This window comes from Otolemur garnettii, unplaced genomic scaffold (genome assembly GCF_000181295.1).
Source record: "Otolemur garnettii isolate 467f Iridium unplaced genomic scaffold, OtoGar3 scaffold00050, whole genome shotgun sequence".
NCBI lineage: Eukaryota > Metazoa > Chordata > Mammalia > Primates > Galagidae > Otolemur > Otolemur garnettii.
Genome location: NW_003852445.1, coordinates 2056590 through 2068179, shown reverse-complemented (window position 1 = coordinate 2068179; position 11590 = coordinate 2056590). Strand labels below are relative to the sequence as shown.

Below are 11590 nucleotides of genomic sequence, written 5' to 3'. Positions count from 1 at the left end.
AAAAAAAAAAAAAAAAAAAAAGAGGTCTGGGATAGAGCCTTGTCTCCTTGGGCAATAAGCTCCTCAGGTGCTTCCTATGTAATGGCTGCAGGGATACCCCTGGAGAAACCTGGATCAGGCAATACTGCTAAACAGGAGGCTAGAAAATGGTGCTTTCTATGACATTCATACAAGTTGAGAGCATCTCCCATACCTCTGCTCAAGAAACACTGTGAGGGGCAAGAATGGCTACATCTCAAGAATGGCCACTACGAAATAAGCAAACAGACTTTTTCGTACTTCACTGCTCAATATCATTGTGGTCACCAGATGGCCAAGTCACTTTGAAGGTGACTATGGTGATACTCAGGAATAAGGTGTGTAGCACTTTTTCTAGGATGAGTTCTGGAACATCATTGCCTGACCTCACAGTAAATATTTCCAACTTCATGTGCTTGTCACTTATGTAACTTGTCACTTTAAGGTAGAATCATTTTTCTTGGTATATGTTTTTTCCCTTTATGGTTTTCTAATTTTTTCCTACATTTAGAAAGGGTAGAACTTTCTTAACATTTTATTAATGACTATAAATAGGAAAATTGTTAACCTCTATTCTAAGATAGTTTAGGAAGAAGTACAAACAGTATATTCATTTGCTTTTCTACTTTACCTGCACCAGTACAGCAGTGTTTCCCAGGCTGTTAGAAACTATTCTAGAGTCACCTTATTCTATCCCAGACCTACTGAGTCTGAATTCTTAGGGTCTGGAGCCCAGCCATTTGCAATTTAATAGTTTTCTTTAGATGATTCTGATAGATACCACAATTTAAAAAGAATGTTTGAATTATTCACCCCCATAACTAGTATTGTATATATTAAATAATAGTAAATGTTACCTATTATTCTTTAGAAATACATAAATAAGAAGAATAGTTTTAATAATTTCTTTCTGAATAATCTTGAGATCTTTTTTGGAGCATACACGTTATTGAAAACTACTTTGAATGATGTTTAGTTTTCTATATAAATAATTACTTATCTCTTATGAATTCTTCTTAGTTAATAGACTAAAACTCCTGTTTTACTTATTAGCTCAAAATTGTATTAAAAACTCATGACTCTTAGCTGTTCAAATCTCTAGCTTTTCCTAGTTTAAACACACTTGCTACCCTTCATGAAGAGCTCATTGGACTGTTACACTTGCATCTAATGGGCTTATGTTGAAATGTTAGCTTCTAGAATCTTTTCATTAGATACTTAACTTTCTTTTTTCTTTGCTTTAGAATGGAGAAAGAACCTCTCATGAAGTGCAGATAATAAAGAATATGCCCCAGATGGCAAACTTTGTATACAACATGTATATGCATTTGATACAGACTACACATCATTATCATCAGGTGAGTTTTCTTAAAATTGGCTCTTATTTTTCTTGCTATTGAAATAATCTTCTCTTTCACAGAATAAATTTTTAAAGTACCTCATTCCTTGTAGAGGTTTGTTTTTCTTGTTCCTGTTGGTAACCCCTCCTTGTCTTTTAGTAGTTCCCATTTCTCCTTTCCCCTTTCCCAAGCAACTGGGGATCTGCTTTCTGTCACTGTACATTGGTCTCCGTTTTCTAGAAATGTCTGTAAATGGCATCGTACAATATGCTAGGTTTTTTTTCCCTCAGACTATTATTCAGAATAATTATTTTGAGATTCATTCATGTGGTTGTGTCCTTTCTTTTTCTTTCTGAGTAGTACTCCATTGCATGGATCTACCATAATTCACTCATTCACATATTGATGGACATTGGGTTGTTTCCAGTTTTGGCTGTTACAAATAAAGCCACTGTGTGCATTCGCACACAAGTGTGTACACTTTCTCTTGGGTAAATACCTAGGAGTGGAAAAGCAGGATAAAAAGTTAAGGATGTATTTAACTTTTTAAGAAAATACTTGTCTTTCAAAGTGAATGTACCACTTTCCACTCTCACCAGCAGTATGAGAATTCTAGTTGCTCCATGTCCTCACCCACACTTGATATAGTACATCTTTTTTTTTTTTTTTTTTTTGGGCCATTCTAACAGGAGGCTTCAGTGTGGATTTTAATTTTTATTTCCCTAATGACTAATGATGTTGAACACCTTTTCATGTGGTTATTTGCCAGCAGCTTATCTTTTGGGGGGATGTGTCTGCTCAGGTCTCTTGTTCATTTTTTTGTTGAGTTTGTTTTTAATGAGTTTTAAGAGGTTTTTATTTATTTTCACTATAAGTCCTTTAGCCGGTGTGTGTTTCCAAATAGAGTAGAACTTCTGTAAGTTGGCCACCTAAGGCACTATTACAAACTGGTCCCCATTCAGAGGTGGTCAACATAAGGAACTAGGCCTGCTGTACTGTTACGAATATGTGGTGCATGTCTGGTCTGTGAAAAGTAGGTCAACTCAAGGAGGTGATCAGTGTAGGGAGGTAGTCAACTATAGAAGTTCTACTGTATTTTCTTTTAGTCTCTGACTTTCCCCTTGCATTTTCAAGCATACAAAGAGCAGAAGTTTTATGTTTTGATGAAGTTCAGTGCATCAAATTGTTATTTTGTGATTCATGAATTTTGTGTCCTAAAAATACTTAAGAGTTACAAAGATTTTTTTCTGTAAGTTATTTACAATAATCCCCCCATTTTCTGGCACCTTGAGGATTGGTGAATTATAGGTAAATGTAGTTTTTGGTTGCTTGACAGTTACTATTAAAAATAAGCCTAACTAATTCTGTAACCCATTCTATATCATTCTGTACCATAAACTCTGTATTGACTTTATAGTAATTTGAAATACACTAATTAAAAGTAAATGAAGACACATAAAGTCAAACTTCATTTACTGCAATGCAGTTTTACTATATTATCAAACAGCTTTGTCAATGCAGTGTATAGTACAGTTGTATTTAAATGGCAGTCAGTACACTTTTCAACTTTGCGATCATATTTTTTTAACTTCAGGGAACACACATTAATACTTAAAATTTACAGAGATCACAGGGGAGCTGCAGGAGTGATGCCTTAAGCATCACTTTGCTGACAGCACAGCACACCAAGTTTAAACTCTTGATTTATTTTTTGGCTGGATAGCTTGGCGGTTGCTTGGGAGTACCAGTTGCTTAAGTTCCGGATACCAGGGAGTTTAGTGTAAATTTAGCTTTGATATTTAGAAGTATGATACATTTTGAGTTAGTTTTTTGGTACAAGATAGAGTTGAGTTTTATTTACTTTTGTGTTCATAGCCAATTGTTTCAGCACCATTTCCTCAACTGCTTTGTCTGTTGAATTGCTTGTCACTGTAGTCAGTGACATCAGTTGACCCCTAAGTGAGTCTGTTTTGGGCTCTCTCTTCTGTTCCATTGTTCTGTGTATCTGTCTTTTTGCCATTACCACACCTCCTTGAGTACAGTAGCTTTATAGGAAGCTTGAAATCAGATAAGGTAAGTCCTTTAGCTTTGTTCTTTTTCAAAATTGTTTTAGCTATTCTAGTTCCTTTGCTGTTCTATCAACATTTCAGAATCAGCTGGCCAATTACTACACCAAAAAGCATGCTGCAATTTTTTTTTTAAATTTATTGTTGGGGATTCATTGAGGGTACAAGAAACCAGGTTTCACTGATTGCATTTGTTAGGTAAAGTCCCTCTTACAATTGTGTCTTGCCCCCAAAAGGTGTGGCACACACCAAGACCCCACCCCCTCCCTCCTTCCCTCTCTCTGCTATTCCCTTCCCTACCCCTCCCTCCTTCTTTCTCTCTGCTCTCCCCTTCCCCTACCCCCACCATGTCATTAATTGTTATTAATTGTCCTCATATCAGAATTGAGTACATAGGATTCATGCTTCTCCATTCCTGTGATGCTTTTACTAAGAATAATGTGTTCCATTTCCATCTGTGTTAATACAAAGGCTAGAAAGTCTCCATTTTTTTTAATGGCTGAATATTATTAGCATGCTGCAACTTTTAAAAGGATGTTTTGAAGAGTAAGATTGTTTAGGATCTGTTGGGGAAGATTAACATCTTAACAATATTGTCTTCCCTTTTGTGAATATATCTCTGTTTACTTAGATTTTCATTGAGTTCTCTCACCAGTTTTTTGTAGTTTTTACCATACAGATTTTACACATATTCTGTTAGCTTTTTTGCTAAGTATTTAATATTTTTGGCTGCTATTATGAATGGTACTTGAAATTTTTTCAGTTTTCAGCCCAATAAATATAGTCCCTGAGCGGAAAAGCCGCTAGATTCCATGGGATAAAGGGAAGGTTGAGCATCCAGAGTTGCTCCAGTTTTCAGTTTGAGTGAGACACAGCCTGTGCCCTGGGCCTCCGTTCCTGCTGTGGCCTTGTCTTAGGCTTAATTCTTCTCTTCCTCTCCCAGGACTCCTTGAATGATTTGGCCCTTCTTGAATTGCTATTGCAGTCAGTTCTTTTTTTTTTTTCCTATTTCACTCTGTTGCCCTGAGTAGCATGCCAAGGCATCATTACAGCTCACAGTAACCTCAAACTCTTGGGCTCAAATGATCCTCTTGCCTCAGCCTCCCCAGTAGTTGGGACTGTTGGCTCCCACCATGTGGTTTGGCTGATTTTTCTATTTTTAGTAGAGATAGTGTCTCACCCTTGCTCAAACTCCGAGCTCATGCTATCCACCTGCCTTGCCCTCCCAGTGTACGAGGATGGACGTTAGCCACTGTGCCCAGCCTATTGTAGTCAGTTCTAATCACCCACTTCTTTTCACGGAAGTTTTGCAGCAGATTCTTTTGCTTAAAAGTCAAATACCTTATCATTTTGTTTTCCTCTCTGAAGAGTTAATGTGTACTTTCATCATTAATATGTGATACCTAGGTGGTGCTGTTGTCATCAGAGACGTTACAGCTGTAAAATGCCCAACAGTGTTTTGGAGCACTGTAGAGTGAAGAGTGTCTGTTATGAAGATGCTGATGGGAGAGCTGAGCTTTATAGACCACAGTGTTTCTCATTTGAGTTCATGTTGTTGTTATCTCCCTTTTTTTATTAGACTTTATTACAGCTACCGCCTGCTATGGTAGAAGAAAGTGAGGACGTTCCAAATCAAGAAATGGAATTGGAAACAGAAGAAGAAGCCATGGCTGCGCAAGCCGATGTCATACCCAGCCCAACAGACACCAGCTCCAGTCAGGAAACCCCAGCCTTTCAGTCTGACACCACCCCCAGTCATACTGAGGCCACCACCAATCAGACAGGAGCCGGTTCCAATGCAGACACCATCCCTGCTCTACCTGAGTTTACTGAGACTGTGTCAGAACCTGTGACTGAACCAGCAGAGGCTGACACCTCTCAAGATGCCACAGCTGCCCCAGCAGACACCAAGTAGCCAAACTGTAGCCCTCCTTAGGGAGGACATGACATTCATAAAGTCTAAGTCAAGTTACTTTTTGTATTTTACATTTGCTCTGCCATTTCAGTGGCACTAATTAATGTTCAGTCCTTATTTTTGTTAATTGATTCAGTGTCTTAGATGTATTTAAAAAAATTGTGTATGAACAACTCCATTTTCATTTGTTTACTTTGAAGGACAAATAACCATTCCTTTGATATTTGATCACTGAGTCCATGTATCTGTAATCTTACCTACATTAAAATAATTTTCTATAGAAGACACAAAACACACTACCTTTTTACTGAACTTCTCTAAAGAGAAGGATGGAAAACACATTAGAATTAATCATAAATGCCCAGAAGCACGTCTCCAAATTGGGGAGGAAATTGTTTTTTCTGTCATACTATCAGATGCTTAATTTCTGTCCTTTTTTCTTACTTTTCTTTTTTGTCTTCCTTGATGAAATACCTAGGTTTTTCCACTCTAACAAAGAGATTGCATGCATTTCCTTTTCCAAACTCTCAGATTGTATTAAAATCACTCAGGGTGTCCTTTTATACTTGAGCCTACCTTAGACCTAATGGATGAGAATCTCTGGTTAAGGCTCTGGAATCTAATCTGTATTTTAGCAGGTTTGGTTGCTGGCAGAGCAGCATCAGACAGGGCTGGTGAGGCTGAGCCAGGATTTGCATTTAGCTAAATAGGAAAAGTATGGCACATTGATCTGGGCAGTGAGAGTCAGCAAACTCCTGTGTACAGGGTAAAGTTTTCCCATCACACAGATTCTGAGTTTTCTGCCCTGTTAATGTTGTCCATAGATAACCAGCCATAAGGAGACCGTAAGGTGAAATGAGCTCCCGTTATGAATGGACAGAGGCACTAGGGCCTTGCTACTCAAGTGTACTCAGGTGCAGTTGGTGAACCAGCAACATCAATGTCATATTGAAGTTTTTCAGAAGTACAGAAGTTTGGGCTCTACTCCAGACCTTTTAAATCTTAAATCTGCACTGCAGCAAAGTCCCCTGGTGATTCATGCGCACTTTGTAGATGAGAAGCCTGCACTGTGCTGTCCTCACACAAATGAGGCTATAATGGTAGAATTAACACTGACTGTGACTGATGTTTTCTGACAGGGACCTTTGCATAGAAGGTCCCTGGGCATGGTGCCCGAGTTGAAAAAGAAAGATGGGTATGTGTATGTGGGGAGGGAAAAGTTACATACTAATTCTCCCTCTCCCACGTTGATCATCTTGTAGAGTGGCTAAGGGGGAGCATTGCCCCAGAGTATCCCCTCTAGTCCATCTACTTACAGGCTTGACCATGTCCAAGGAGTCTTTGAAGAAATAAGCAGGAACTGTACACTATCACTGAAATCTTTATGGTTCTGACATTTTGGAGAAATGATTCATCTATAAGGAGATTAAAGCCAGAAAGTCGAGTCATCTGCATTTTTGAGTGACTAGGGGTTGCTCAACTTTGGTGGGTGTGATTCAGACTCTCTTCTTGGCACTTCAGAACACTTACATAAAGATGGGGAGGGGGAAATGAAAGGACAAGATGTGGGGAGCAGATGTCAAGGAAACGATGCTGGGAAACCCAGGTCTATTTGTTACAGAGTAAGGACCAAGCTGGATAGTCTGTTACATAATTTCTCCGGTAAAATATTTCGAAAGCAGGTGCTGTGGGCATCTATATGGGGAATAGCACTCACAGAATTATTTTCATTTGTGAATATATGGTATCAGGCTAAGCAAGGGAAAGAAGCTTTACTGTATTACCGTCTTTCCTAGAAAAGATTGATTTTTCTCTCTACCCGTTAGGGGATAATGAATTATGATACCTGCAACCAAAATAAGCAGACTGTTAAGCTGCTTTCTCATTAAGTACACTATTTTCCAGACACTATACATCACTCTTGTCTAGCTGGGCAATCGTATTTTTTTCTTTGCTGTTTGATTTTCTACCACACTAGAAAGTAATTTTAGGTAAAAGACTGGTTAAGTAAATCTTTTGCTTTTATCAAAGGAATGAAAAAAACGGGGTGATGGTACTAGGATTGGAATTATTTTTAATTGTTTACTCATTGGAAAGGCCAGTGAGTTGAAGTTGACAATAGAAACATGGATTTTTTAAGAAATTAAAGATCTCTTATTTTAAACAACAAGGGAACAGAATCATTGAGACTTAATAAGGGTGGCAATTGTGGAAGAGTGAGGAAGAATCCAAGTCCAATCCTAGGGCAGTATTTTATTTATTTTTTCAGTCAAATACACGAGTGATTGCTTCATAGATTCCAGAAATTTCTGTGTAATTTGGGATTACTCCAGACGCAGGTACCAACCTTGTGACTATTTCAGATGAGTGTTCCCTTTGCTCTCCATCCTCTTTTTCATATCTGAATATGTCATGATTTTGGAATCTATTTTTAAAGAAAAACCAAAAAGATTCATGGCAAGAGAATGAGCATGAAAATGAAGCACTTCAAGTATTTAGAGGTTTTTTTTTTCCCCCACAAAATGCTGAGTGAAGAAAGTTCATTGCCAGCAGTTGAGAATAAATAACTCCATTGATGGAGGCAAATGAATGAGAAGATCTGAACACTACCAGGACTCCTGGAGCTGGTGTAATGATAGCAGTTGAGGTGTTTTGCTGGCTATTGAGAGAAGCAGCATAAATGGGCCATTCCTGCTCCTATAAAAAATGGAAGTTTTTTGTGATCAGCTTGATACTATAAAAGACTTTATCTCGTCCAACTTGACTCAAGTTTTATCCAAGATAAAATTTTACTTACCAGCATTTGGCTTGACCTTAGATAAATTGTATAACTACTGTATGTCTCAGTTTTCTTTATAAGGCAGGGCGAAGATCTTGTTTGATTGTTGGGGGTGGGGGGTGTTTAACCAAGGAGAGTATCTAGCACTCCTAGATCCTCAATAAATACCAGTCACTCTGTTTCTCTCCAAGGCTTTGTGACAATGTAGTCTATTGCCAGCTAATGCTTTGAGGAGGGTTTAGCTGTGCCCCTATTCAGAGAATATAGAGGATGATGAAGAAGGGGACTCTGGATGGCAGTTAAGCTTTGGTGATCTATCAGGGTCTATTGATGGGGGGACCTCTGCATCAGTACATTGTAACATTGACAGTGTATTAACAAAACAATACAGGGAAGATGCTAGGCCCCATCTTGCTTCTGAAATACGGAGCTGATAATTTCATTGAATTCTGAATTCTATACCAGCCTACCCCCAAATCTACATTGTTGCATTTACTTAGCTTTGTACCTCTAATGTGCTGGTTTTATTTTTTTATCTTGCAGCCACTCAAATGATATTTTTAAAGATGTTTCTTCAATTAAGCGAGACTACAAAGATTTTTTTTTAAAAAACGTTGACCCTTTTGCGTGAGCCAGAAGAATAGTGCCTTGCTTCCTGTGAAAAATGGCTGGATGTGGTGGCTCATGTCTATAATCTTAGCACTTTGGGAGGCTGAGGTGGGTGGATTTCTTGAGCTTAGGAGTTCGAGACCAGCTTCAGCAAGAGCAAGATTCTGTCTAACTGACAGTTGGGTATTGTGGCAGGCAACTGTAGTACCGGCTACTTGGGAGGCTGAGGCGAGAGGATGGCTTGGGCCCAAGAATTTGAGGTTGCTGTGAGCTGTGGCACAACAGCACTCTACCAAGGGTGATAAAGTGAGACTCTGTCTCAAAAAAAAAAAAAGTTTGGTGGTTAGCACTTGTAATTATTAAGCAATCATGTTAATAGATGTTCAAGAATAATGAAACCATTTTCTGTTAAATAACCAGAGGCTGAAGTAACATAGCTGAAGAAGAAACTAAAGGTAAAGTGATTTGTACATAATGTCACATTGTAGTATGATTTGTTGAGTGTCATCTGGTATTAATAGCAACATCCTGAAAATACAGATGACTAAAAGTTTGATCAATGTGCCATGACGTTCCTTCATATTAAGCCACCTAAGAAAAGGTCACTGAGCATTCTTTGTTTACATTTTAATTTTAGGCTTCAGAATTTCACACTTGGCTTTGCTTCTCATTTCTTCTTCATGAAAGAAGAGTTTATATTTTCGATGTGTCTTCTCGGTTCTTTACATTTTTGTCTTCAAAAAGTTTAAATTCAAAAATGAAAACTATTTAGCATAGTTAATAGGGGTAGGCCAGAAATAATAAGAGAAAATTAAGGCAAATATAAAAAGTAAAGATAATTTTCTTTTGTTAAAACACAGAGGACCCCCAAATTTACTTTGCATCAGATATGTTGAATTCTGTCTTGATTAATCTCCAGAAATGACTGTCCCCTCAACCTCAAATCTCCTTCCCTTCTGCCCTGACTTAACATTGTATTCTGTCTTGCAATCGTAGTTCAAGAGCCTTGAAGACAGCTGCCAGATGCCTAGTGTAATATAAAAAGCTCTTCTAAGAAGCTACATTTATTGACATTTTTCAAAATTTTGTAGTTCTTCATAGAAAGTGATCATGTAAATACCATCTTTTTCTGCTCTAGTCCATGGGTTTATTTGGCCACTTGTGGTCTGGGCAAGTACCTTTTTTTTTTTGTTAAGATAGTCTCATTATGTCACCCTCCCTAGAGTGCTGTGATATCACAGCTCACAGTAACCTCACACTCTTGGGCTTACGGGATTCTCTTGCCTCAGCTTCCCAAGTGCCTGGGACTACAGGCGCCTGCCACAATGCCTGGCTATGTTTTTGTTGCATTTGTCACTGTTTAGCAGGCCCAGGCCAGGTTGGAACCTGCCATCCCCGCGTATGTGGCCAGTGCCCTAACCACTGAGCCATAGGTGCTGTGCCTGGGCAAATACTTCTTGACTACTACTCGCCAAAGCACAGGCAACTGAAGCAAAATTGGACAAATGGGATCATATTGTTACCAGACTTTCAGGTTCTTGGTCTCGGTGATTTGAAGAATAAATCCGCGGACCACAGATCCGTGGCAAGACCGAATTTATTTACAGAAAAAGAAAACAAAAACACTAAAGTTTCTAGTAGGGAGAAAAAACCCGAGTCAGGAGAGAAAAGCTCTCTCCATTATTCTCTCTTAGTCTCTCTCCGTTTAGCGGTATATATATATAGGTGCGTGGGTTCAGGCCAGGAAATGAATGGATACAGTTCCCTCCGCTGCGGGACGGTGAATGAACATATTAATGAATGGACATAGTTCCGTCCGCTGGGGAGAAGGTGAATGACTGTATTAATGAATGGGCATAGTCAATTGAGGCCTAGGAAACGTACATGAAATTGACCGAGGCATAGGAAATGGAGGTTCCATTTTTAGTCCTAAGTGTAAAGGGAAGAAGACACCAAGGTGCCGGTTTCTCCTCAGCAGTTGTCCAGTCCTTTTGGCTATTGGAGCCTCCAGTGGGGGAGGAAGGCACCCCCCCCTTGCCTACGCTCCAGCCCGCAGGTTCCTCTGCCGGCTGCCACCGCACCAACACCACCAAGGTGGAGACGGCGGGTCCTACAGCCCCGCTCTGCTGAGCTGGCTGGGGCGCCACCTGTCCTGTATCACTATGAAGCTAAAACGCTTCTTCACGGCAAAAGGAATGATCAATAAAGGGAAGAGACAACCCACAGAACGGGAGAAGATATTTGCAAACTACCCAATTGACAAGGGATTAGTAACTAGAACAGATAAGTAAATCCAACAGTGCAGTGGGGAGGCTTGGCGCCTGTAGCACAACTTTACATCTCACAGAATCCATATCACATTTTCATAACGTTCAGTTTAAAATGTTTTCTAATTTCCATTGTGATTTCCTTTCTTAACCTATGAGGTTTTTTTTTTTTCATTTTCACTGAAAATGTTCCGTAACTTGATAGAGGTGGTAGTTGCACAACATTGTGAATGTTCTTAATGCCACTGAATTATTCACTCAAAAGTGAAACATTTTAAATTTTATGTTATTGTTCCCTTTAAAGTGTGTCATTTTATGTTATATGAGTTTTACCTTAATGCTTTTGTAAGCAACATGTATCGTTAATCAAACAGTATTTGTTTTCTAGCATATGCCCGGTTTCATTTTATGGGCGTATCACTGCAAATGTTTTGAGACAGACTGTTATGGTCCATTATTTCACTTCCAAGAAACACAGTCCATAGCAGTGTTCTTTCTGATTCACCCGTGTAAGTTTCAGCTTGCCTGGCTTACTGGTGTTACTGGGGAGGATTCATTTGTTTCCGTACATGCAAATTTTACCTTTCCTGATTTTT

The 11590-nt window shown here is 39.0% G+C and overlaps 1 protein-coding gene across 1 annotated transcript in view; it reads left to right on the top strand.

The window, feature by feature from the left end:
• AQR (aquarius intron-binding spliceosomal factor) overlaps positions 1–5618 on the top strand; it is a 75312-nt gene extending 69694 nt beyond the window's left edge. The window contains exons 23-24 of the mRNA XM_023514284.1: positions 1263–1376; positions 5004–5618. Coding sequence (XP_023370052.1) covers positions 1263–1376; positions 5004–5339 — 450 coding nt within the window. The 3' untranslated portion in view covers positions 5340–5618. The remainder of the gene's footprint in view (positions 1–1262; positions 1377–5003) is intronic.
• Positions 5619–11590: the final 5972 nt, after the last annotated feature.